The sequence below is a fragment of the Brassica napus genome, chromosome A7 (assembly GCF_020379485.1).
Source record: "Brassica napus cultivar Da-Ae chromosome A7, Da-Ae, whole genome shotgun sequence".
Lineage (NCBI taxonomy): Eukaryota > Viridiplantae > Streptophyta > Magnoliopsida > Brassicales > Brassicaceae > Brassica > Brassica napus.
Genome location: NC_063440.1, coordinates 17,117,583 through 17,144,597, shown reverse-complemented (window position 1 = coordinate 17,144,597; position 27,015 = coordinate 17,117,583). Strand labels below are relative to the sequence as shown.

At 34.9% G+C, this 27,015-nt stretch overlaps 1 protein-coding gene across 1 annotated transcript; it reads left to right on the top strand.

Annotated features, from left to right (window-relative positions):
• Positions 1 to 555: 555 nt before the first annotated feature.
• Positions 556 to 26,800, top strand: LOC106356733 (homeobox-leucine zipper protein HDG10). The gene is made up of 43 exons (XM_048737023.1): positions 556 to 783; positions 867 to 984; positions 1,238 to 1,429; positions 3,908 to 4,402; positions 5,172 to 5,246; positions 5,350 to 5,559; positions 6,201 to 6,381; positions 7,237 to 7,505; positions 7,635 to 7,724; positions 8,293 to 9,994; positions 10,155 to 10,582; positions 10,668 to 10,740; positions 10,834 to 10,930; positions 11,045 to 12,511; positions 12,590 to 12,697; positions 12,767 to 12,918; positions 13,007 to 13,073; positions 13,154 to 14,444; positions 14,605 to 15,032; positions 15,118 to 15,190; positions 15,284 to 15,380; positions 15,495 to 16,961; positions 17,040 to 17,147; positions 17,217 to 17,368; positions 17,457 to 17,523; positions 17,603 to 18,893; positions 19,054 to 19,481; positions 19,567 to 19,639; positions 19,733 to 19,829; positions 19,944 to 21,410; positions 21,489 to 21,596; positions 21,666 to 21,817; positions 21,906 to 21,972; positions 22,052 to 22,878; positions 22,958 to 23,342; positions 23,503 to 23,594; positions 23,696 to 24,087; positions 24,181 to 24,277; positions 24,392 to 25,858; positions 25,937 to 26,044; positions 26,114 to 26,265; positions 26,354 to 26,420; positions 26,501 to 26,800. The coding sequence occupies exons 1-10, from the start codon at positions 665 to 667 to the stop codon at positions 8,674 to 8,676; spliced, it is 2,133 nt and encodes a 710-aa protein (XP_048592980.1). The 5' UTR covers positions 556 to 664; the 3' UTR covers positions 8,677 to 9,994; positions 10,155 to 10,582; positions 10,668 to 10,740; positions 10,834 to 10,930; positions 11,045 to 12,511; positions 12,590 to 12,697; positions 12,767 to 12,918; positions 13,007 to 13,073; positions 13,154 to 14,444; positions 14,605 to 15,032; positions 15,118 to 15,190; positions 15,284 to 15,380; positions 15,495 to 16,961; positions 17,040 to 17,147; positions 17,217 to 17,368; positions 17,457 to 17,523; positions 17,603 to 18,893; positions 19,054 to 19,481; positions 19,567 to 19,639; positions 19,733 to 19,829; positions 19,944 to 21,410; positions 21,489 to 21,596; positions 21,666 to 21,817; positions 21,906 to 21,972; positions 22,052 to 22,878; positions 22,958 to 23,342; positions 23,503 to 23,594; positions 23,696 to 24,087; positions 24,181 to 24,277; positions 24,392 to 25,858; positions 25,937 to 26,044; positions 26,114 to 26,265; positions 26,354 to 26,420; positions 26,501 to 26,800.
• The last annotated feature ends 215 nt before the right edge of the window (positions 26,801 to 27,015 follow it).

Genomic DNA, 27,015 nt, shown 5'->3' with positions numbered 1-27,015 from the left:
TTAAATTTAGAATCATAATCAGTTATTTACGGATATATGAATTCATCAAAATTCCTTCTTCTAAATCTAAACAATTACCAAAATAAAATTCACTAAGGTATATACATTGAATAAATAATTGTTAACTGCTTTTGGTCTAACGTAATATTCATATTGGTTAAGTGGAAATATTTTCTTGGCAGATTAATATAGAAATTACTGGCATACTGGAAATATTTCTTGGCATAATGTAGAACGAAATTAATGGGTTAGCGAAAGTATAAACCTATTGTGTTTAGATCAGTGGCATTAGATTGTAATTATTAAAGAAAATTCAGAATCAAGTTTTATTTGTACTCATGTTTTAATGGATTAGATTAAGAGTATCCAATGTACTCTAGGTGGAACTTGATGTAAATCTGAAATGTTCAAAAAAAAATCTTTTAGAGAATATAAATAGAAAAATATCTCATTAATACTTTTAGAGTCGCGTCCACAAAAGAAAAAAAATCTGTAATGAGATTGTTTTCATAAATGGTCTTGTTTTTAAGTTTTTTGACAAAACAAAAAGGACATAAGGAAAATTTCTAAACCATATATGTCTTTTCCAGGGTTTCTATATAAATAGCTTTTAAATGGTTTATAGATTATGCATATTTGATTATTCTTTCATTTGGATTTAAAAATGGCTTCTGGTCGTGATAGCAGCTCAAGTGATGAACAAGAAACTTCTCTGTACACCAGTGATGGGGATAAGAGGATTTACCATCGCCACTCTAATCATCAAATTCAAAAGCTTGAAGCGTAAGATCTTAATTTAGATCACAGTTAGTTTTTAAATGAAAATCTTCTTAATTAATAATTAATGTTTTGTCAATTGATTTAAGGTATTTCAAGGAGTGTCCTCATCCAGACGATTTGCAGCAACTTAAATTGGGCGAAGAACTGAAACTTAAACAAAAACAAATCAAATTTTGGTTTCAAAACAAAAGAACCCAAGCCAAAGTAAAATCTTTCGTAATTAATGTTTATTTCTACATATTATAGTTGCATACATGACATGAACTGGTTTACTTTAACTAAAACTCTGAGAGTAATTTATCAGTCATTATTTATTCGTCGAAATCAAAATATTAGGTGCATAATTAGATTTTTTAGTTAAAACAGCATGTGCATATTAAAAACAAAAAAAAATTGATATGACTTAAATTGTGGTTATTAATATTATTTTTATTTTAAATAAAAAAATAAATTATAGGTTCAAAATGAAAAAGCAGACAATGCATCACTTAGAACAGAGAATATGAAAATACGACGTGAGAACGAAGCAATGCAAGAGGCATTGAACACTGTGACTTGCCCTCCATGTGGTGGCCCTCATCCTGAGCAAGTAGATCGCAAGCTCTATTTCCAAAACCTCAGTGCAAATAACGCATATCTCAGAGAAGAGGTGTGTCATATTTTTCAGTTTCCCTTTTAATTAATATTGTGATTTTCATCAATTGTTCCATTGTTAAATGAATATCTCAATTCTAACACTAGAAAATATTGGTAAATGTTAAAATTTAATATACTTATGGATAGCAATATAAATCTGTGAAAGATACAAAACATGCAAGTCTTTTAATTAAAATGATTTTGTTAGTTGAACGTTTCAGATTTTCAATCTATAGTTTTACTTGTTTTACATGAAATATTTACATATTAGATAAAAAAAACTAATAAGGATTTTGCAGCGTTTTTCTGTTCACCATTCATTTAATTTATCAAAACTAGCAATAAATGTTTTAAATCATCCATGTGGTTTTTCTCATTTAAATCCGTATAATATCATAATTTTACGCTTAAAAATAATCTATATGATTTATTTATCCATTTAATTTTATAAGTTAAACATATATACAATTTTTTTGATAAAACTGCATAAGCATCAAATAAAAAATACTAAATGATTTTCTTTGTTTTACATGTTTTATATAGAATCAACATCCAATTTAAAAAGCATATATGTCTTTATGTGTATATTTTTCTGAATGGAAAAATAATTTTTATTGTAATTTTCACTAATGTTTAGCGATTAAATTATTTATGAAAATCTAACACAATATTAATGTTAGTCGTACTATAAATATGTAAATTACATCAAATAGTATGATTTGCTTTTAGACTAATAGTTTTTTCAGTTTTCCATGTTTTACATGCAATATATATTGGCAAAAACAATTGAAAACCAATATAAATGATTAAAGTTTGTTTGACTTACGGTTCATTTTACATTAAATATAGTAATACCGTTCATTTAATAAATTAAATATAGTAAAAATATTATAAACACTTTAAAATTAGATGTAAAAGCGTTTATGGAAAATGATGCAACCAGGTTATTTCAAACATCAAATAAAGTAAAATTATTTAAAATGATATGAAAACTTCATTGGTAAAATGATACAAACAAGATTTAATTAAAAGTTATATACTTTAGATATATATATATATATATATATATATATATATATATATATATATATATTACAATGATTTTATTATAACTTTTTCAAGAAATATTTACATATTAGATAAATAAATAAAACTAACAAGGATTTTGCAGGGTTTTTCTGTTCACCATTCGTTTAATTGATCAAATCTAGAAATAAATGATTTAAATTGTTCAAACTTAAACTACAAACTTCAAATCATCCATGTGGTTATTCTCATTTAAATCAGTATAATATCATATTTTACGCTTAAAAATAATCTATATAATTTATTTATCCATTTACTTTTATAAGTTACGCATATATACAATTTTTTAAATTACTAAATGATTTTCTTTGTTTTACATGTTTTATATAAAATCAATGTCCAATTTAAAAAGCATATGTGTCCTTATGCATATATTTTTATGAATCGAAAAATAAATTTTATTGTAGCACAATATTGATTTTAGTCGTACTATAAATATGTAAATTACATCAAATAGTATGATTTTCTTTTAGATTAATATTTTTTTCAGTTTTCAGTTTTCTATGTTTTACATGCAATATATATTGGCAAAGGCGGTTCAAAACCAATATAAATGGTTAGAGTTTGTTTGACTTACTGTTCATTTTATATTAAATATAGTAATATCGTTCATTTAATATATTCAATATAGTAAAATATTATAAATACTTTCAAAATAGTATAAAAGCGTTTATGGAAAAATGATGCAGACAGGTTATTTTAAACATCAAATAAAGTAAAATTATTTAAAATGATATGAAAACTTCAATGGTAAAATGATACAAACAAGATATACTTTAGATATATATTCTATTTACAATAATCTTATTGTAATTTTTTCAAAAAAAATTCACTTTTGTTATTCGGAATTCAAATATTTCGATCCCATAATTCTACATAATACAAATTATATATGACTTAATTCTTTTTTTTTCTTTACATATGATATCTATATGTTATTATTTACGGTAAAATTAATTTTTGATTAAATATATAAGTTTCAATTGAACAACCTTTTCCATAAAAAAGTATTATATTTTTTTTTAAATGTCTCCTTTTTTAAACATGTCATTTTTAGTATAGATTTTTTCATGGGCATTCTGATACCCGTTTAAATTTGGGTTGATTCTTTTTGGTATCTATTTTTGAATTTTGAAAAGATCACATTTGGACATTATTAAAAATCGGATCGAACTTGAGTCGGGTATTGAAACCTGATTTTTGGGTCGGTTTTGAGTTTGTTCTTCAGATGCAGATATGTTGCAAGCTCTAGATACCCATCTTATTATTCACAACTTAATTGATTGGTTAAAAGATAATCTGATTTGTTTTTTTGCTAATCTGGATTTACAAACTGTCATGTTTTGTTTTAATTTAAAGTGTATCTACATTACTAATGTTTTGTTGATCAAAATATGAATATCAGCGTGACAAACTCTCAATTTTGGTATACAAGACCGAAGGCCATCCAAAACCTATTGTCAATGCTTTAGCCTATCTCCATGGTCCATCATTGCACGCATCGACTTCCAACAACCCACATGTCACATATGGAACCTCTTCCAACCATCTCGTGGAGCCGCCAAGCTTGTTAAGAGAACTATACCTTCGTGAACACATCAGCTTCGCCCAACCGCCTCAGCCGCGACAACTGCAATGTTCCCCGCCACTATCTAATATGGAGAAAGTGATGATGACTGAAGCGATGGTAGCTGCTGTGACGGAGGTTATAACTCTGATTCAAACTGAAGAACCAATGTGGATTAAGTCGTCAATCGATAGTAGGCTCGTAATTGATCAAGAGAACTATGAGAAAAAGTTTACTAAAAATAGCTATTTTAAGACTCGTATTGAGTCTTCCAAGGAAATCGCGGTGATTCCATTGGATGCCAAAAACTTGGTGAACATGCTCTTAGATACGGTACGTAATATCTAAACTTAACCAAAAATGATATTCTTATTTTTTGGTTAAAATTATATTTTTATTTGTTCTATATTTAACTATTCAAAACCATTCTTGATGATTTAAGAAAAGGCTGTTTCCCCAAATTCTTTCTCACGTGACAAATTTTATGGGTCTCAACATTTATTTTTTACTTTAATCAAATAGTTAAGTAAGTATATTTTACTTCTATATTTATAGTAATCAACTCATTAATAATAACTATCTATATTTTTAGATTAATTTGTTTAACATCATATTTATTTCATGGTATTAATATTTTGAATTGATTTATCATCGAAACTTCATTATGTTTTGACGAATTTTTTGCTATTTCTTTTTTTTTTGTCCATATCTATATCTTATTTTTTTGATTAATATTGTATTATTTACATTTTTATATTACTTTATCATTTATAACTTTACATATATACATTGTTATATATATTTAAATTAAAATAGATAACTGATGAAGATGTTTACAGATGCCTATATATATTATTTTATGTTATTTTTTTACTATTATAGTTTTTTCTCTTCTTTAAATTTTATGTATATAAAAGTTTTGGATATATTTTTGTTGGTATATTAATTATATTTTAATAAACGTTTTATAGTAAATTTTTACCTTGAACCTCTAAAATGCTAGACACAAAACTTGTAAAATCGTATATGCCATGATTATAAGAAAATCACGGAAACTTATTTCATGAATTTAATTTCAGCTTTAAAATATAAATTATTGCAGGAGAAATGGGCGAGTCTTTTCTCAACAATTGTGAGCAAAGCTAAAACAATTCGCGTGCTGGAATCCTCGAAATTGGTATGAATCTTATAACATTTTATAATTTTATGTTCAACTCTTAATATATGCATATAATAAGTACTCGGTGAACACACAATAAATGGGCTGATACATTAAATAGATGTATGAGCAACTGCACATACTGTCGCCATTGCTGCCACCAAGAGAGTTTATGATTCTAAGATGTTGCCAACAACTGGAGGAAGGTCTCTGGGTGATTGCTGACGTTTCTTACCATCAAGTAGCCTTTGAGTTTGAGTTTGGGACTCCGGCTTGCTACAAACGTCCTTCCGGTTTTCTCATCCAAGCCATGCCCAATGGTCACTCTAAGGTTTCCTTTCTTCTCCTATGTTTCTCTAATAGAATTTTTATATCATTTATGGATTTACTTATTATAAATAGTTTTAAGGTAGCATCAAGCGAGGTTTTTACATTAAGAAAAAAACTCCCTCCTTTAAATGTTTTAGAAGAAATATTTGTTTCACGAAGATAATTTTCTTATATTTTCTTAAAAATTGTAAATTTAAGAAAATTATTTAAATTTATTAAATTAATATTAATTAAAAATTATTGAAAATTGATAATTATATTATAGAAAACTGTATATTTATTATAGTGATTTAATACGTGAAAATATTAAAAAAAATTATCTTTTAAAAACGAAAGTAGTATTAGATCTGAGTCTATCACATCACTTCAAGTTTGATTAATAGAGTCTAGTAAAATTAGAAAGAAAATATATTTACTTATTTATTTACAAAAATTAGAATGTGTTGTTCATATATAACCTAAAAGCGATTTTTTCGGTTACATGCATAGTCAGAAATTAAAAATAGAATGTGATTTGATCAATTATTTTACAACATACCCCCACTATTTTTATGGAAAACAAGAATAGTGAAAACATGTAAAACATTGCAATTATGTTTTGGCCCATATAGAAACTAAAACTATGTGAAACAAAATGAGCAGGTGACGTGGATGGAGCACGTGGAAGTAAATGATAAAGTGCGGGCACATCGGATTTACAGAGACCTCTTATGCGGCGGCTTTGGCTACGGAGCTCGCCGTTGGACCGCTACTCTTGAGAGAATGTGTGAGAGGCTATCTCTCTACTCTGTCTCTGACTTCCCGACGACTGACGACCCCGGAGGTACTTATATTATATATCAGAATCCCATGCTATATAATATCAATCTGGCCAAATTAATATTTGTGATAGCCATTAGAGCTTGAAAAGAAAAAAACTTTAATATGCAACAACGATGTTGACAAGTGCTAGTTTTAGTAGGTGAAAAATCTTATATATATTTTAGTATTCTAAAAATTGTTATAGACAACATCCAGACGCCTGTTTAGATCATTTTAAAATGATTTTTTTTTCAAAAAATGGTGTACACGAAGTCTAAGCCTCCACTTAAACACTAACTTTTTTATTGAGTGTCTAATTAATATTTTACGGCATCTTCAACAGCTATTTATCCTTTTACTTTTTAAAGATTTTGTATACTAAAAGTTTTTTTTATCTTTTTAAAAAGGTGAATAATACACCTTCAAATATAAATGAATACTATTCAACAATTTAAACACTATTCATTTTTTCATTTTTGTCTCTACAATTATATGTCTCACAATTGCATGATAATTTTTTATATCATATTTTAGTACTTATTGTTACAGTTTCTTACAACTATTTCAATTAAAATCATTATTAACATTTTTATACTATTTATAGATATATTTGACTACATATTATTATATATTTTCAAAATAATTTATTTTAATATCTACCAAATAATATGTTTTATTGATTTTTGAAAATTTAATGATTATATTTAATTATTATATTATTGAGGACTAAAATATAATATATTAAAAATTTAAAGAAAATGTATAAAATGTCACCGTTAAAGAACCACTCATTTATCTTTTTATTTTAAGCGTGTCCCTCCTTTAAAAGAAGGGAATTGTTGGAGATCTCTTTATTTTATCTCTGTTTTCTATATAGTTGTGAAAACCATAAATGGAAGAAGGAGACTCATGGATTTAGGAGAAAGAATGTTGAAGAATTTTGCATGGATACTAAATATGCCTGAAAAATCTGATTTTTCGCAACAGTCTGCAACCAACAGCAGCGGAGTTAATATTTCGGTGCGTGTAAACAAAGAAGCCGGCCAACCGGTCGGTCTCATTGTCTGCGCTTGTTCATCTTTATGTCTCCCTCTTGCTCCTCTCCAAGTCTACAACTTCCTTAAAAATCTCGAGGTTCGCCACCAGGTAAAAATATATCAAGCTTAATTGCACAAGTCCATCTCTAATCATCTTTTCTAAACACAATTAATACAAATTTACTGATTTTCACATTGCTGCAAATTAACACGAAATCAAAAATTTTATGTAAAAAAGTGGGACGTTCTCTGCCATGCGAGTCCGGTTACTGAGGTCGCTCGCTTTGTCACTGGAGCAAACAATAAGAACTGTGTGAATATTCTCCAGGTATATTACTCATACTTTCTTATTGTCTTTACAGGATATGCCCACTTTCAAATTAACGTTTTCAATAGAGATGTTATATTAAAATGTAAAAAAGCAATGGATAGTCATTCAAAAATAAATCAATAGATAGAGTCAAGTTAATATGTTCTCATTTTAGTTGTCTATCAATCGTTGTTTCAGAAAAAAAAAAGTTGTCATCAATCGCAAGTAGATCATCCTCCATAGTCCATAATAAGTATTATATCTTTTCATCGTGTCCACGTCTATATTTTCATGGAAGTATTTACATTACAGTTTGATGTATTTGTGCTATTATTTAGCTTGGCCTTCACTCTCAGTCACAACTCTTGTTCTCTCAAGACTGTTTCTGTTCAGTTACAAAAAAATAGACTGTTTCTGTTCAGTCTCTGTTTTGTACTCACTCACACTCTCTCTGTTTCTACTTGTGTATATCATCATAACACAAGCACACACCCGTTCTCTTTATTCTCTCACGTTTTTGGTCTTTGCATTAACTTTGATTCTTTTGACCTTAATTGATGTTGGTTTATATGTATATGTTAACTAGCCTTCAAGTGCAGCGGAGGGTGGTGACTTGATGATAATACAAGACAGCTTCATAGATGCATTAGGAGGTATGGTGGTCTACGCTCCAGTGGACCTAAGCACTGCACACGCTGCCGTTTCAGGTAATGTCAATCCTTCTGACATTCCAATCCTCCCATCCGGTTTCGTCATCTCCCGTGACGGCCGTCCCTCCGCAACCGCTGAGCTAGACGGTGGCTGTGACAATTGTAAGACGCTCCTGACGGTGGCTTTCCAGATCCTTGTCACTGGTCCGACTATCTATGAAGAACTCCAAATGGATAAATGGACCACCTCAGTCGATACCTTGATTAGCTCCACTATTACAAAGGTTAAAGCCATGCTTAACTGCCATGATGGACAGTGAGAGCTGTTTCACAGTTCTCAAACTATTTGGTTCTGTTTCTTTTATTTCAAATAATGCTTTGAGTGAGAAGACTATTCTCCGATATGATTCTCTAATGAATCAGACTCGTATACTTTCATTCTTTTGGTTGGTTTTCAAACTTATAATAATTTCTAAGGGAAGGCCCTTAGATAAACAATGTTATGTTTGTTGCCGGTTTGGCTTTGTTTGTTTATGATATCTATACTATATTAAAAGGGATATATGAAGGCTTCTAAGATGTGCCACGTCGGATTAAAAATTCATCCAATCAAAAGGTTATATTTTGACATGTCACGCAGCTGTGTCCATCTGACTCTTCATTCTTCTTCACCATCTCCGTTCTCTAGCAATCACCGTTACTGCGAAACCCTCCTCATCAATCAAAGTTGCTATTTAATCTCTTCTTCATGGTTTTGTTCCATCTCCCGTTGATTCTCCTACGATATAAGCCGCTTCATCTAAACCCTGAATCAAGCCCAAATCGAAAACTATCACTAACGAAGCTACAATTACGACCACATAATCCACCGGTAAGTCTCCTGCCTCCGAAGTTTCGCTCGGACCAAAATCCATTTCTGGGAGGCCAAAAACATTGCAAAAGGTGGGACCTTTATTGGCTTAGAGCTGCTAGGATCAAGCTGGAGGTCGCTTCATAGGGTACCAGCCTAATCAGCACGTAGTACCTTTGTTAGTTTAGAATCTCAAAACACTCTATTGGTTTGTGGGTTTCAGAAAAACTGAGAACTGTTCTTTATATTTGTATGCAGGAGATCGATTTTGAGTTTGAGACTGAATAAAAGAAATATCTTACCAGACAAGGAAATAATTAAGAGGTATATACACAACATCTTAATGAATGTAGCTTTTTGCTAGGAAGCGTATAAGTTGAATATTTTTCTTCCTATTCTGCAGTCATTGAAAGATGAAACTAAAAGACTTAGCTTTCTTCAAGAAAATAAAATGTATATGGCAAATCTTCAAAAGCTCCTGCTAAAAACGAAAAGGTAATTTTTCTCCTTTGCACATGTAATAATTTCAGATACCTTGGCAACGCTGATGCTAGGGTAGGATTTGTATTCTTTAGTCTTTTTTGCTCCTTCACCTGTAATAATTTTAGTTACCTTGGCAACGCAAGACGACCTAATGAATTTATGTTGAACCTGTGAACTATATTTCCTACTTATTATTTCTTTGATTTTAACAGAGAGACAATGTCAGGAACCAAAGGGAGTATCTGGTTTGTTTACTTGCTGATAATCATATAAGGTTGACTCCCAGGCCAGAGTTTCTGAATAAGGTACCTTCGATACTTCCCTGCACTCATCTAGACCCACTGACACTACTGATGAGTAAAACACCACAGCATTGTCCCAATATTCCATCAATAAAAAGATACATATTTATCTGTTAACACTTTTAAGCAATGGAGTTTTGTGTTAATTAATGTATCGATGCAGCTCGACGATAGAGCCGTTGATGCCGTCAAGACAAAGTTCTTTAAGAACTACAAGAACTGGTGCAAATTTTTAGGACGTAAACATAGTTTAAGGTACCAGGCAACATTTTATTTTCACAAATGGCTTGAATGAGACACTTTTTTGAATGATGTTTATACTCTTAATAAAAATTCACTCATTTAATTTATGCGAAGGCTTTCTCAAGGTGCTGAAGATATACAACAGGAGAAGATACTGTATATGGGTTTTTAAATCCTTTTTAGCTGATATGATTAGTCAAACACAAGAATTCATCAATATTTACCTGCTTTTTATTCTCAGATGGCTTATGAACTCCATGGTCTTCTGGCTGGAAATGTCAGCATCGTTACTGGAGAAAATATCAAGCCTTCTTACGGTGGAGATGATGAGGCCTTTCTGCTGAAAAGGTAAATGTTTAAATGATAGGTTTATGACATCTTAATAATCTTGACCTTCTATACTCCATAGTTCTCTTTTCCATGAATTGGAAAGCAAGTAAGAATGCCACTGGCAAGGCCGCTCACTCAGATTGGTCCAACTATGATGATCTGTATGAATATTTTTGGTACGTTAAAACTCAAAGTCTGTAAATTGAATATTTACTTGGTTGGGAAATATTAATTTTTTTTTGTGACATTTGCACATCACTGTTATATAGGTCTCCAGATTGCTTCTATCTCGGCTGGCCAATGCGTGATGATGGAGATCTCTCTCCAGTATCTTCATTACAGCAGCTTTTCTACGCTTCCTCCAGAGTACGTCACCCTCAATGTTGCGACAAAACTTTCCCTGTTTGGAGTTCCTCTGTTTCATCATTTTGTTACTTATCTAGGAAATAACGATTACATTGTTTCTTCCTTCTATTCTAGGTATCTTGGATATTATCTTAAACTTCCCGGGTTTCCACAGATGGAAATTTACTGAAATTTTGAGAAATATTCTCAAGATCGCTGTAAGTCTCGCTTGGTGTGTAGTCTTACCGCTTTGCGATGCCCAGTCCAATTCTTCTGCTCCTGGGATGCTGAAGCAATGGATATCATTCCTTCCACGAGACGTTAAAGGGGTTCCCCCGCTCCATATCTTGGCTGTCGCTCTTTACTTGCTCCCAAATGTACCATGTTCATTTTCCCTATGCTTCGACGCTGGATTGAGAATTCAGACTGGCATATAATTAGATTGCATGTGTGGTGGTCACAGGTATGATGCTGGATTTATAATTCCTTTCTTTTCATCCTGGATGAAAATTATGATTCTGTTTAGTCAGCAAATCCCTTTAGGCATGCTAGAAGAGCTCTGAACTCTGTTATGTCTTATGTTTTATATATTGCAGTGCTAATGGCATAAATTATTTGAGTATTTTCTATATATTTAAATTGCATTGTATGATTGTATCTAGAGGCTATCTCTTGGCTCAGTTTAGCAGCTCAAATATGACTGAATCACCACAAACCTCACCGGCTATTCTTTTTGACGTTTGCAACAAGAGACAAGATTATATATATAAAAGCTCATGCGTCCATGGTTCTTAGTGTCTTTGTCTTTTTTAGTTTCTTTTTTTACTAGGAAACTTCTGATATTTGTATGTATTTGATTCATTCTTCTTAGTGTCTTTGTCTTTTTTAGTTTCTTTTTTTACTAGAGTGTTGTGTTTTGTCTGTCTAAAGACATACTCTCTGGGTTATCTCATAAAACGAAGAGATGTAATAAATTGCTCCTTATCAACTGGACACGCACTGAAAATACTAAAGATTACCCATATTGGGATCTAAACTATTTTTTTCATCCCCGGATGCTGAAGATTACAACGTAGGCCAAATTGGCCTACAAGTCCACGGTGGTGCACCAGGTATGTCCATTCCTTACCTTACTTTACTTTCTCTACCAGTTATGTTTTGGTATTTACGGTTTATTGGATTCGTGTCGGCAGCACGAGGAAAATCTCATCACATTCATGATCCGATGAAAGAGGTTAGGAGGAGATAGTTCCTCCAGGCACAAAGGCTTTTCATGTCATGGCTACTTCCCACACTAAAGTCTGAGCCAACCAAAGCAGTGGAACCAGTACGAGGCCCCAATACCTCTCACGGACACGAAGCTCTGCCTCATCATGCAGGACCCTTAGGTGTGTCGGAAAAATAAGAAAAAGAGGCGTAGGAAAACGTATAACACACACGTGTCTTTACTCTCTCTGACATGAGATGTCACTAGAACATTTGTTCCTGGTGACAACTTAGAGTCAACATCGAGAGAGACAGAGGATTGGAGGAAATGACGGCTGCTCGGGTCTTGGTGGGATCTCGAATTATAGTCCAAAGTCACTTTTCCCACCGGAAAAAGTAATAGCTTTACACCCACGTTTTAGGGTTTTAAATTAGCGTTTCAGTTCTCTGATCCATGTTGTTTCCGTATCTCAGCTGGTGGAGAAATTGGAGCAGCACAGCTCTTGCGAGGAGGAAAGGAACATGTGATGATGTTCAACTAGGCTCCTGGAAGAGAGAGGGGATACAGTCAAGAAGAATGAAGTGAGTGTTTTTTTAGGTGAGTGGCTTTTGTTTTAAAGATAAAAATGTTTTATGGATTTGACCCCACAGATCATACCTTCTTCTGAAACGGAAGTCTCTGCTGGTTGCGGTTAGGGCAAGCTGAACATGCCTTATATGATGCTAACGTCTGCAGAGAACTAAAACCTGATTGGTCTAAAAGATGTTGTTTCCGTGAAGGTGTTGCTCTTTGTTTCCTACAGGTAAAAATCATCTCACTTCTATTACAAAAAGCAGTTGACTTTGAACACTGAAACATTATAATTCACTGAGTTATCAATGATTCTACAGAGATTTGTTGAGGCAGCCAATGCCTTTTTACGAAGGAGTAAAGCAAAGAGATCAGTGATGAGTTCAGGTTTGTTTGAAACCCTCATTATGTTTTGTTTTTTTTTTTCCTATCGTTTTTCAAGATACTGTATTTTCTTTCTTCTACAGAGAAGTTGTAGATGCTCAAAAGGAAGTTTCCCGGCAAGGGAAAGATTAAGGCCAAACCATAAGATCTTCTAGAGAAGGCTCTTTTTAGTATATGTATGAAGTTTTGATATTGCTTCTTACCTTGGTCTCTCCCATGACATTGTTGCCTATCTTTACTTACACGTACTAAAAACTTCAGGCATAAAATTTTGTTTGTGCTCTGATTAAAAGGGATATATGAAGGCTTCTAAGATGTGCCACGTCGGATTAAAAATTCATCCAATCAAAAGGTTATATTTTGACATGTCACGCAGCTGTGTCCATCTGACTCTTCATTCTTCTTCACCATCTCCGTTCTCTAGCAATCACCGTTACTGCGAAACCCTCCTCATCAATCAAAGTTGCTATTTAATCTCTTCTTCATGGTTTTGTTCCATCTCCCGTTGATTCTCCTACGATATAAGCCGCTTCATCTAAACCCTGAATCAAGCCCAAATCGAAAACTATCACTAACGAAGCTACAATTACGACCACATAATCCACCGGTAAGTCTCCTGCCTCCGAAGTTTCGCTCGGACCAAAATCCATTTCTGGGAGGCCAAAAACATTGCAAAAGGTGGGACCTTTATTGGCTTAGAGCTGCTAGGATCAAGCTGGAGGTCGCTTCATAGGGTACCAGCCTAATCAGCACGTAGTACCTTTGTTAGTTTAGAATCTCAAAACACTCTATTGGTTTGTGGGTTTCAGAAAAACTGAGAACTGTTCTTTATATTTGTATGCAGGAGATCGATTTTGAGTTTGAGACTGAATAAAAGAAATATCTTACCAGACAAGGAAATAATTAAGAGGTATATACACAACATCTTAATGAATGTAGCTTTTTGCTAGGAAGCGTATAAGTTGAATATTTTTCTTCCTATTCTGCAGTCATTGAAAGATGAAACTAAAAGACTTAGCTTTCTTCAAGAAAATAAAATGTATATGGCAAATCTTCAAAAGCTCCTGCTAAAAACGAAAAGGTAATTTTTCTCCTTTGCACATGTAATAATTTCAGATACCTTGGCAACGCTGATGCTAGGGTAGGATTTGTATTCTTTAGTCTTTTTTGCTCCTTCACCTGTAATAATTTTAGTTACCTTGGCAACGCAAGACGACCTAATGAATTTATGTTGAACCTGTGAACTATATTTCCTACTTATTATTTCTTTGATTTTAACAGAGAGACAATGTCAGGAACCAAAGGGAGTATCTGGTTTGTTTACTTGCTGATAATCATATAAGGTTGACTCCCAGGCCAGAGTTTCTGAATAAGGTACCTTCGATACTTCCCTGCACTCATCTAGACCCACTGACACTACTGATGAGTAAAACACCACAGCATTGTCCCAATATTCCATCAATAAAAAGATACATATTTATCTGTTAACACTTTTAAGCAATGGAGTTTTGTGTTAATTAATGTATCGATGCAGCTCGACGATAGAGCCGTTGATGCCGTCAAGACAAAGTTCTTTAAGAACTACAAGAACTGGTGCAAATTTTTAGGACGTAAACATAGTTTAAGGTACCAGGCAACATTTTATTTTCACAAATGGCTTGAATGAGACACTTTTTTGAATGATGTTTATACTCTTAATAAAAATTCACTCATTTAATTTATGCGAAGGCTTTCTCAAGGTGCTGAAGATATACAACAGGAGAAGATACTGTATATGGGTTTTTAAATCCTTTTTAGCTGATATGATTAGTCAAACACAAGAATTCATCAATATTTACCTGCTTTTTATTCTCAGATGGCTTATGAACTCCATGGTCTTCTGGCTGGAAATGTCAGCATCGTTACTGGAGAAAATATCAAGCCTTCTTACGGTGGAGATGATGAGGCCTTTCTGCTGAAAAGGTAAATGTTTAAATGATAGGTTTATGACATCTTAATAATCTTGACCTTCTATACTCCATAGTTCTCTTTTCCATGAATTGGAAAGCAAGTAAGAATGCCACTGGCAAGGCCGCTCACTCAGATTGGTCCAACTATGATGATCTGTATGAATATTTTTGGTACGTTAAAACTCAAAGTCTGTAAATTGAATATTTACTTGGTTGGGAAATATTAATTTTTTTTTGTGACATTTGCACATCACTGTTATATAGGTCTCCAGATTGCTTCTATCTCGGCTGGCCAATGCGTGATGATGGAGATCTCTCTCCAGTATCTTCATTACAGCAGCTTTTCTACGCTTCCTCCAGAGTACGTCACCCTCAATGTTGCGACAAAACTTTCCCTGTTTGGAGTTCCTCTGTTTCATCATTTTGTTACTTATCTAGGAAATAACGATTACATTGTTTCTTCCTTCTATTCTAGGTATCTTGGATATTATCTTAAACTTCCCGGGTTTCCACAGATGGAAATTTACTGAAATTTTGAGAAATATTCTCAAGATCGCTGTAAGTCTCGCTTGGTGTGTAGTCTTACCGCTTTGCGATGCCCAGTCCAATTCTTCTGCTCCTGGGATGCTGAAGCAATGGATATCATTCCTTCCACGAGACGTTAAAGGGGTTCCCCCGCTCCATATCTTGGCTGTCGCTCTTTACTTGCTCCCAAATGTACCATGTTCATTTTCCCTATGCTTCGACGCTGGATTGAGAATTCAGACTGGCATATAATTAGATTGCATGTGTGGTGGTCACAGGTATGATGCTGGATTTATAATTCCTTTCTTTTCATCCTGGATGAAAATTATGATTCTGTTTAGTCAGCAAATCCCTTTAGGCATGCTAGAAGAGCTCTGAACTCTGTTATGTCTTATGTTTTATATATTGCAGTGCTAATGGCATAAATTATTTGAGTATTTTCTATATATTTAAATTGCATTGTATGATTGTATCTAGAGGCTATCTCTTGGCTCAGTTTAGCAGCTCAAATATGACTGAATCACCACAAACCTCACCGGCTATTCTTTTTGACGTTTGCAACAAGAGACAAGATTATATATATAAAAGCTCATGCGTCCATGGTTCTTAGTGTCTTTGTCTTTTTTAGTTTCTTTTTTTACTAGGAAACTTCTGATATTTGTATGTATTTGATTCATTCTTCTTAGTGTCTTTGTCTTTTTTAGTTTCTTTTTTTACTAGAGTGTTGTGTTTTGTCTGTCTAAAGACATACTCTCTGGGTTATCTCATAAAACGAAGAGATGTAATAAATTGCTCCTTATCAACTGGACACGCACTGAAAATACTAAAGATTACCCATATTGGGATCTAAACTATTTTTTTCATCCCCGGATGCTGAAGATTACAACGTAGGCCAAATTGGCCTACAAGTCCACGGTGGTGCACCAGGTATGTCCATTCCTTACCTTACTTTACTTTCTCTACCAGTTATGTTTTGGTATTTATGGTTTATTGGATTCGTGTCGGCAGCACGAGGAAAATCTCATCACATTCATGATCCGATGAAAGAGGTTAGGAGGAGATAGTTCCTCCAGGCACAAAGGCTTTTCATGTCATGGCTACTTCCCACACTAAAGTCTGAGCCAACCAAAGCAGTGGAACCAGTACGAGGCCCCAATACCTCTCATGGACACGAAGCTCTGCCTCATCATGCAGGACCCTTAGGTGTGTCGGAAAAATAAGAAAAAGAGGCGTAGGAAAACGTATAACACACACGTGTCTTTACTCTCTCTGACATGAGATGTCACTAGAACATTTGTTCCTGGTGACAACTTAGAGTCAACATCGAGAGAGACAGAGGATTGGAGGAAATGACGGCTGCTCGGGTCTTGGTGGGATCTCGAATTATAGTCCAAAGTCACTTTTCCCACCGGAAAAAGTAATAGCTTTACACCCACGTTTTAGGGTTTTAAATTAGCGTTTCAGTTCTCTGATCCATGTTGTTTCCGTATCTCAGCTGGTGGAGAAATTGGAGCAGCACAGCTCTTGCGAGGAGGAAAGGAACATGTGATGATGTTCAACTAGGCTCCTGGAAGAGAGAGGGGATACAGTCAAGAAGAATGAAGTGAGTGTTTTTTTAGGTGAGTGGCTTTTGTTTTAAAGATAAAAATGTTTTATGGATTTGACCCCACAGATCATACCTTCTTCTGAAACGGAAGTCTCTGCTGGTTGCGGTTAGGGCAAGCTGAACATGCCTTATATGATGCTAACGTCTGCAGAGAACTAAAACCTGATTGGTCTAAAAGATGTTGTTTCCGTGAAGGTGTTGCTCTTTGTTTCCTACAGGTAAAAATCATCTCACTTCTATTACAAAAAGCAGTTGACTTTGAACACTGAAACATTATAATTCACTGAGTTATCAATGATTCTACAGAGATTTGTTGAGGCAGCCAATGCCTTTTTACGAAGGAGTAAAGCAAAGAGATCAGTGATGAGTTCAGGTTTGTTTGAAACCCTCATTATGTTTTGTTTTTTTTTTCCTATCGTTTTTCAAGATACTGTATTTTCTTTCTTCTACAGAGAAGTTGTAGATGCTCAAAAGGAAGTTTCCCGGCAAGGGAAAGATTAAGGCCAAACCATAAGATCTTCTAGAGAAGGCTCTTTTTAGTATATGTATGAAGTTTTGATATTGCTTCTTACCTTGGTCTCTCCCATGACATTGTTGCCTATCTTTACTTACACGTACTAAAAACTTCAGGCATAAAATTTTGTTTGTGCTCTGATTAAAAGGGATATATGAAGGCTTCTAAGATGTGCCACGTCGGATTAAAAATTCATCCAATCAAAAGGTTATATTTTGACATGTCACGCAGCTGTGTCCATCTGACTCTTCATTCTTCTTCACCATCTCCGTTCTCTAGCAATCACCGTTACTGCGAAACCCTCCTCATCAATCAAAGTTGCTATTTAATCTCTTCTTCATGGTTTTGTTCCATCTCCCGTTGATTCTCCTACGATATAAGCCGCTTCATCTAAACCCTGAATCAAGCCCAAATCGAAAACTATCACTAACGAAGCTACAATTACGACCACATAATCCACCGGTAAGTCTCCTGCCTCCGAAGTTTCGCTCGGACCAAAATCCATTTCTGGGAGGCCAAAAACATTGCAAAAGGTGGGACCTTTATTGGCTTAGAGCTGCTAGGATCAAGCTGGAGGTCGCTTCATAGGGTACCAGCCTAATCAGCACGTAGTACCTTTGTTAGTTTAGAATCTCAAAACACTCTATTGGTTTGTGGGTTTCAGAAAAACTGAGAACTGTTCTTTATATTTGTATGCAGGAGATCGATTTTGAGTTTGAGACTGAATAAAAGAAATATCTTACCAGACAAGGAAATAATTAAGAGGTATATACACAACATCTTAATGAATGTAGCTTTTTGCTAGGAAGCGTATAAGTTGAATATTTTTCTTCCTATTCTGCAGTCATTGAAAGATGAAACTAAAAGACTTAGCTTTCTTCAAGAAAATAAAATGTATATGGCAAATCTTCAAAAGCTCCTGCTAAAAACGAAAAGGTAATTTTTCTCCTTTGCACATGTAATAATTTCAGATACCTTGGCAACGCTGATGCTAGGGTAGGATTTGTATTCTTTAGTCTTTTTTGCTCCTTCACCTGTAATAATTTTAGTTACCTTGGCAACGCAAGACGACCTAATGAATTTATGTTGAACCTGTGAACTATATTTCCTACTTATTATTTCTTTGATTTTAACAGAGAGACAATGTCAGGAACCAAAGGGAGTATCTGGTTTGTTTACTTGCTGATAATCATATAAGGTTGACTCCCAGGCCAGAGTTTCTGAATAAGGTACCTTCGATACTTCCCTGCACTCATCTAGACCCACTGACACTACTGATGAGTAAAACACCACAGCATTGTCCCAATATTCCATCAATAAAAAGATACATATTTATCTGTTAACACTTTTAAGCAATGGAGTTTTGTGTTAATTAATGTATCGATGCAGCTCGACGATAGAGCCGTTGATGCCGTCAAGACAAAGTTCTTTAAGAACTACAAGAACTGGTGCAAATTTTTAGGACGTAAACATAGTTTAAGGTACCAGGCAACATTTTATTTTCACAAATGGCTTGAATGAGACACTTTTTTGAATGATGTTTATACTCTTAATAAAAATTCACTCATTTAATTTATGCGAAGGCTTTCTCAAGGTGCTGAAGATATACAACAGGAGAAGATACTGTATATGGGTTTTTAAATCCTTTTTAGCTGATATGATTAGTCAAACACAAGAATTCATCAATATTTACCTGCTTTTTATTCTCAGATGGCTTATGAACTCCATGGTCTTCTGGCTGGAAATGTCAGCATCGTTACTGGAGAAAATATCAAGCCTTCTTACGGTGGAGATGATGAGGCCTTTCTGCTGAAAAGGTAAATGTTTAAATGATAGGTTTATGACATCTTAATAATCTTGACCTTCTATACTCCATAGTTCTCTTTTCCATGAATTGGAAAGCAAGTAAGAATGCCACTGGCAAGGCCGCTCACTCAGATTGGTCCAACTATGATGATCTGTATGAATATTTTTGGTACGTTAAAACTCAAAGTCTGTAAATTGAATATTTACTTGGTTGGGAAATATTAATTTTTTTTTGTGACATTTGCACATCACTGTTATATAGGTCTCCAGATTGCTTCTATCTCGGCTGGCCAATGCGTGATGATGGAGATCTCTCTCCAGTATCTTCATTACAGCAGCTTTTCTACGCTTCCTCCAGAGTACGTCACCCTCAATGTTGCGACAAAACTTTCCCTGTTTGGAGTTCCTCTGTTTCATCATTTTGTTACTTATCTAGGAAATAACGATTACATTGTTTCTTCCTTCTATTCTAGGTATCTTGGATATTATCTTAAACTTCCCGGGTTTCCACAGATGGAAATTTACTGAAATTTTGAGAAATATTCTCAAGATCGCTGTAAGTCTCGCTTGGTGTGTAGTCTTACCGCTTTGCGATGCCCAGTCCAATTCTTCTGCTCCTGGGATGCTGAAGCAATGGATATCATTCCTTCCACGAGACGTTAAAGGGGTTCCCCCGCTCCATATCTTGGCTGTCGCTCTTTACTTGCTCCCAAATGTACCATGTTCATTTTCCCTATGCTTCGACGCTGGATTGAGAATTCAGACTGGCATATAATTAGATTGCATGTGTGGTGGTCACAGGTATGATGCTGGATTTATAATTCCTTTCTTTTCATCCTGGATGAAAATTATGATTCTGTTTAGTCAGCAAATCCCTTTAGGCATGCTAGAAGAGCTCTGAACTCTGTTATGTCTTATGTTTTATATATTGCAGTGCTAATGGCATAAATTATTTGAGTATTTTCTATATATTTAAATTGCATTGTATGATTGTATCTAGAGGCTATCTCTTGGCTCAGTTTAGCAGCTCAAATATGACTGAATCACCACAAACCTCACCGGCTATTCTTTTTGACGTTTGCAACAAGAGACAAGATTATATATATAAAAGCTCATGCGTCCATGGTTCTTAGTGTCTTTGTCTTTTTTAGTTTCTTTTTTTACTAGGAAACTTCTGATATTTGTATGTATTTGATTCATTCTTCTTAGTGTCTTTGTCTTTTTTAGTTTCTTTTTTTACTAGAGTGTTGTGTTTTGTCTGTCTAAAGACATACTCTCTGGGTTATCTCATAAAACGAAGAGATGTAATAAATTGCTCCTTATCAACTGGACACGCACTGAAAATACTAAAGATTACCCATATTGGGATCTAAACTATTTTTTTCATCCCCGGATGCTGAAGATTACAACGTAGGCCAAATTGGCCTACAAGTCCACGGTGGTGCACCAGGTATGTCCATTCCTTACCTTACTTTACTTTCTCTACCAGTTATGTTTTGGTATTTATGGTTTATTGGATTCGTGTCGGCAGCACGAGGAAAATCTCATCACATTCATGATCCGATGAAAGAGGTTAGGAGGAGATAGTTCCTCCAGGCACAAAGGCTTTTCATGTCATGGCTACTTCCCACACTAAAGTCTGAGCCAACCAAAGCAGTGGAACCAGTACGAGGCCCCAATACCTCTCATGGACACGAAGCTCTGCCTCATCATGCAGGACCCTTAGGTGTGTCGGAAAAATAAGAAAAAGAGGCGTAGGAAAACGTATAACACACACGTGTCTTTACTCTCTCTGACATGAGATGTCACTAGAACATTTGTTCCTGGTGACAACTTAGAGTCAACATCGAGAGAGACAGAGGATTGGAGGAAATGACGGCTGCTCGGGTCTTGGTGGGATCTCGAATTATAGTCCAAAGTCACTTTTCCCACCGGAAAAAGTAATAGCTTTACACCCACGTTTTAGGGTTTTAAATTAGCGTTTCAGTTCTCTGATCCATGTTGTTTCCGTATCTCAGCTGGTGGAGAAATTGGAGCAGCACAGCTCTTGCGAGGAGGAAAGGAACATGTGATGATGTTCAACTAGGCTCCTGGAAGAGAGAGGGGATACAGTCAAGAAGAATGAAGTGAGTGTTTTTTTAGGTGAGTGGCTTTTGTTTTAAAGATAAAAATGTTTTATGGATTTGACCCCACAGATCATACCTTCTTCTGAAACGGAAGTCTCTGCTGGTTGCGGTTAGGGCAAGCTGAACATGCCTTATATGATGCTAACGTCTGCAGAGAACTAAAACCTGATTGGTCTAAAAGATGTTGTTTCCGTGAAGGTGTTGCTCTTTGTTTCCTACAGGTAAAAATCATCTCACTTCTATTACAAAAAGCAGTTGACTTTGAACACTGAAACATTATAATTCACTGAGTTATCAATGATTCTACAGAGATTTGTTGAGGCAGCCAATGCCTTTTTACGAAGGAGTAAAGCAAAGAGATCAGTGATGAGTTCAGGTTTGTTTGAAACCCTCATTATGTTTTGTTTTTTTTTTCCTATCGTTTTTCAAGATACTGTATTTTCTTTCTTCTACAGAGAAGTTGTAGATGCTCAAAAGGAAGTTTCCCGGCAAGGGAAAGATTAAGGCCAAACCATAAGATCTTCTAGAGAAGGCTCTTTTTAGTATATGTATGAAGTTTTGATATTGCTTCTTACCTTGGTCTCTCCCATGACATTGTTGCCTATCTTTACTTACACGTACTAAAAACTTCAGGCATAAAATTTTGTTTGTGCTCTGATTAAAAGGGATATATGAAGGCTTCTAAGATGTGCCACGTCGGATTAAAAATTCATCCAATCAAAAGGTTATATTTTGACATGTCACGCAGCTGTGTCCATCTGACTCTTCATTCTTCTTCACCATCTCCGTTCTCTAGCAATCACCGTTACTGCGAAACCCTCCTCATCAATCAAAGTTGCTATTTAATCTCTTCTTCATGGTTTTGTTCCATCTCCCGTTGATTCTCCTACGATATAAGCCGCTTCATCTAAACCCTGAATCAAGCCCAAATCGAAAACTATCACTAACGAAGCTACAATTACGACCACATAATCCACCGGTAAGTCTCCTGCCTCCGAAGTTTCGCTCGGACCAAAATCCATTTCTGGGAGGCCAAAAACATTGCAAAAGGTGGGACCTTTATTGGCTTAGAGCTGCTAGGATCAAGCTGGAGGTCGCTTCATAGGGTACCAGCCTAATCAGCACGTAGTACCTTTGTTAGTTTAGAATCTCAAAACACTCTATTGGTTTGTGGGTTTCAGAAAAACTGAGAACTGTTCTTTATATTTGTATGCAGGAGATCGATTTTGAGTTTGAGACTGAATAAAAGAAATATCTTACCAGACAAGGAAATAATTAAGAGGTATATACACAACATCTTAATGAATGTAGCTTTTTGCTAGGAAGCGTATAAGTTGAATATTTTTCTTCCTATTCTGCAGTCATTGAAAGATGAAACTAAAAGACTTAGCTTTCTTCAAGAAAATAAAATGTATATGGCAAATCTTCAAAAGCTCCTGCTAAAAACGAAAAGGTAATTTTTCTCCTTTGCACATGTAATAATTTCAGATACCTTGGCAACGCTGATGCTAGGGTAGGATTTGTATTCTTTAGTCTTTTTTGCTCCTTCACCTGTAATAATTTTAGTTACCTTGGCAACGCAAGACGACCTAATGAATTTATGTTGAACCTGTGAACTATATTTCCTACTTATTATTTCTTTGATTTTAACAGAGAGACAATGTCAGGAACCAAAGGGAGTATCTGGTTTGTTTACTTGCTGATAATCATATAAGGTTGACTCCCAGGCCAGAGTTTCTGAATAAGGTACCTTCGATACTTCCCTGCACTCATCTAGACCCACTGACACTACTGATGAGTAAAACACCACAGCATTGTCCCAATATTCCATCAATAAAAAGATACATATTTATCTGTTAACACTTTTAAGCAATGGAGTTTTGTGTTAATTAATGTATCGATGCAGCTCGACGATAGAGCCGTTGATGCCGTCAAGACAAAGTTCTTTAAGAACTACAAGAACTGGTGCAAATTTTTAGGACGTAAACATAGTTTAAGGTACCAGGCAACATTTTATTTTCACAAATGGCTTGAATGAGACACTTTTTGAATGATGTTTATACTCTTAATGAAAATTCACTCATTTAATTTATGCGAAGGCTTTCTCAAGGTGCTGAAGATATACAACAGGAGAAGATACTGTATATGGGTTTTTAAATCCTTTTTAGCTGATATGATTAGTCAAACACAAGAATTCATCAATATTTACCTGCTTTTTATTCTCAGATGGCTTATGAACTCCATGGTCTTCTGGCTGGAAATGTCAGCATCGTTACTGGAGAAAATATCAAGCCTTCTTACGGTGGAGATGATGAGGCCTTTCTGCTGAAAAGGTAAATGTTTAAATGATAGGTTTATGACATCTTAATAATCTTGACCTTCTATACTCCATAGTTCTCTTTTCCATGAATTGGAAAGCAAGTAAGAATGCCACTGGCAAGGCCGCTCACTCAGATTGGTCCAACTATGATGATCTGTATGAATATTTTTGGTACGTTAAAACTCAAAGTCTGTAAATTGAATATTTACTTGGTTGGGAAATATTAATTTTTTTTTGTGACATTTGCACATCACTGTTATATAGGTCTCCAGATTGCTTCTATCTCGGCTGGCCAATGCGTGATGATGGAGATCTCTCTCCAGTATCTTCATTACAGCAGCTTTTCTACGCTTCCTCCAGAGTACGTCACCCTCAATGTTGCGACAAAACTTTCCCTGTTTGGAGTTCCTCTGTTTCATCATTTTGTTACTTATCTAGGAAATAACGATTACATTGTTTCTTCCTTCTATTCTAGGTATCTTGGATATTATCTTAAACTTCCCGGGTTTCCACAGATGGAAATTTACTGAAATTTTGAGAAATATTCTCAAGATCGCTGTAAGTCTCGCTTGGTGTGTAGTCTTACCGCTTTGCGATGCCCAGTCCAATTCTTCTGCTCCTGGGATGCTGAAGCAATGGATATCATTCCTTCCACGAGACGTTAAAGGGGTTCCCCCGCTCCATATCTTGGCTGTCGCTCTTTACTTGCTCCCAAATGTACCATGTTCATTTTCCCTATGCTTCGACGCTGGATTGAGAATTCAGACTGGCATATAATTAGATTGCATGTGTGGTGGTCACAGGTATGATGCTGGATTTATAATTCCTTTCTTTTCATCCTGGATGAAAATTATGATTCTGTTTAGTCAGCAAATCCCTTTAGGCATGCTAGAAGAGCTCTGAACTCTGTTATGTCTTATGTTTTATATATTGCAGTGCTAATGGCATAAATTATTTGAGTATTTTCTATATATTTAAATTGCATTGTATGATTGTATCTAGAGGCTATCTCTTGGCTCAGTTTAGCAGCTCAAATATGACTGAATCACCACAAACCTCACCGGCTATTCTTTTTGACGTTTGCAACAAGAGACAAGATTATATATATAAAAGCTCATGCGTCCATGGTTCTTAGTGTCTTTGTCTTTTTTAGTTTCTTTTTTTACTAGGAAACTTCTGATATTTGTATGTATTTGATTCATTCTTCTTAGTGTCTTTGTCTTTTTTAGTTTCTTTTTTTACTAGAGTGTTGTGTTTTGTCTGTCTAAAGACATACTCTCTGGGTTATCTCATAAAACGAAGAGATGTAATAAATTGCTCCTTATCAACTGGACACGCACTGAAAATACTAAAGATTACCCATATTGGGATCTAAACTATTTTTTTCATCCCCGGATGCTGAAGATTACAACGTAGGCCAAATTGGCCTACAAGTCCACGGTGGTGCACCAGGTATGTCCATTCCTTACCTTACTTTACTTTCTCTACCAGTTATGTTTTGGTATTTACGGTTTATTGGATTCGTGTCGGCAGCACGAGGAAAATCTCATCACATTCATGATCCGATGAAAGAGGTTAGGAGGAGATAGTTCCTCCAGGCACAAAGGCTTTTCATGTCATGGCTACTTCCCACACTAAAGTCTGAGCCAACCAAAGCAGTGGAACCAGTACGAGGCCCCAATACCTCTCACGGACACGAAGCTCTGCCTCATCATGCAGGACCCTTAGGTGTGTCGGAAAAATAAGAAAAAGAGGCGTAGGAAAACGTATAACACACACGTGTCTTTACTCTCTCTGACATGAGATGTCACTAGAACATTTGTTCCTGGTGACAACTTAGAGTCAACATCGAGAGAGACAGAGGATTGGAGGAAATGACGGCTGCTCGGGTCTTGGTGGGATCTCGAATTATAGTCCAAAGTCACTTTTCCCACCGGAAAAAGTAATAGCTTTACACCCACGTTTTAGGGTTTTAAATTAGCGTTTCAGTTCTCTGATCCATGTTGTTTCCGTATCTCAGCTGGTGGAGAAATTGGAGCAGCACAGCTCTTGCGAGGAGGAAAGGAACATGTGATGATGTTCAACTAGGCTCCTGGAAGAGAGAGGGGATACAGTCAAGAAGAATGAAGTGAGTGTTTTTTTAGGTGAGTGGCTTTTGTTTTAAAGATAAAAATGTTTTATGGATTTGACCCCACAGATCATACCTTCTTCTGAAACGGAAGTCTCTGCTGGTTGCGGTTAGGGCAAGCTGAACATGCCTTATATGATGCTAACGTCTGCAGAGAACTAAAACCTGATTGGTCTAAAAGATGTTGTTTCCGTGAAGGTGTTGCTCTTTGTTTCCTACAGGTAAAAATCATCTCACTTCTATTACAAAAAGCAGTTGACTTTGAACACTGAAACATTATAATTCACTGAGTTATCAATGATTCTACAGAGATTTGTTGAGGCAGCCAATGCCTTTTTACGAAGGAGTAAAGCAAAGAGATCAGTGATGAGTTCAGGTTTGTTTGAAACCCTCATTATGTTTTGTTTTTTTTTTTCCTATCGTTTTTCAAGATACTGTATTTTCTTTCTTCTACAGAGAAGTTGTAGATGCTCAAAAGGAAGTTTCCCGGCAAGGGAAAGATTAAGGCCAAACCATAAGATCTTCTAGAGAAGGCTCTTTTTAGTATATGTATGAAGTTTTGATATTGCTTCTTACCTTGGTCTCTCCCATGACATTGTTGCCTATCTTTACTTACACGTACTAAAAACTTCAGGCATAAAATTTTGTTTGTGCTCTGATTTTGTCATTGTGTTTGGATTTACAATTTTGATTTTTAAAAATTGTAAACAATGATTTTATTTGTTATACTTAACATTTTCTTTTTGCCACCAAAAATCTAATCTACTAAACCGCTTTTATCTTTTGATATCTAATCTATTACTCATATTTGAACAATCTATTGCAATAACTCTCAATGATAGTATGATATTATCTAGACATTTTTATAACATTACATACAGTCCCGTTGTTGCCGACTTTTCTCAAAGATGATGTCCCGTTGTTCCCGACTTTTCTCAACGATGATGTGTAACCATTGTCAGCTATATTTC

Coding starts and splice junctions, on each gene's coding strand:
- LOC106356733 (XM_048737023.1), top strand. CDS start 665: ATGGCTTCTGGTCGTGATAGCAGCTCAAGTGATGAACAAGAAACTTCT. Junction 985..1,237: donor ACAAAAGAACCCAAGCCAAA/GTAAAATCTTTC, acceptor AATAAATTATAG/GTTCAAAATGAAAAAGCAGA. Junction 5,247..5,349: donor TGCTGGAATCCTCGAAATTG/GTATGAATCTTA, acceptor TACATTAAATAG/ATGTATGAGCAACTGCACAT.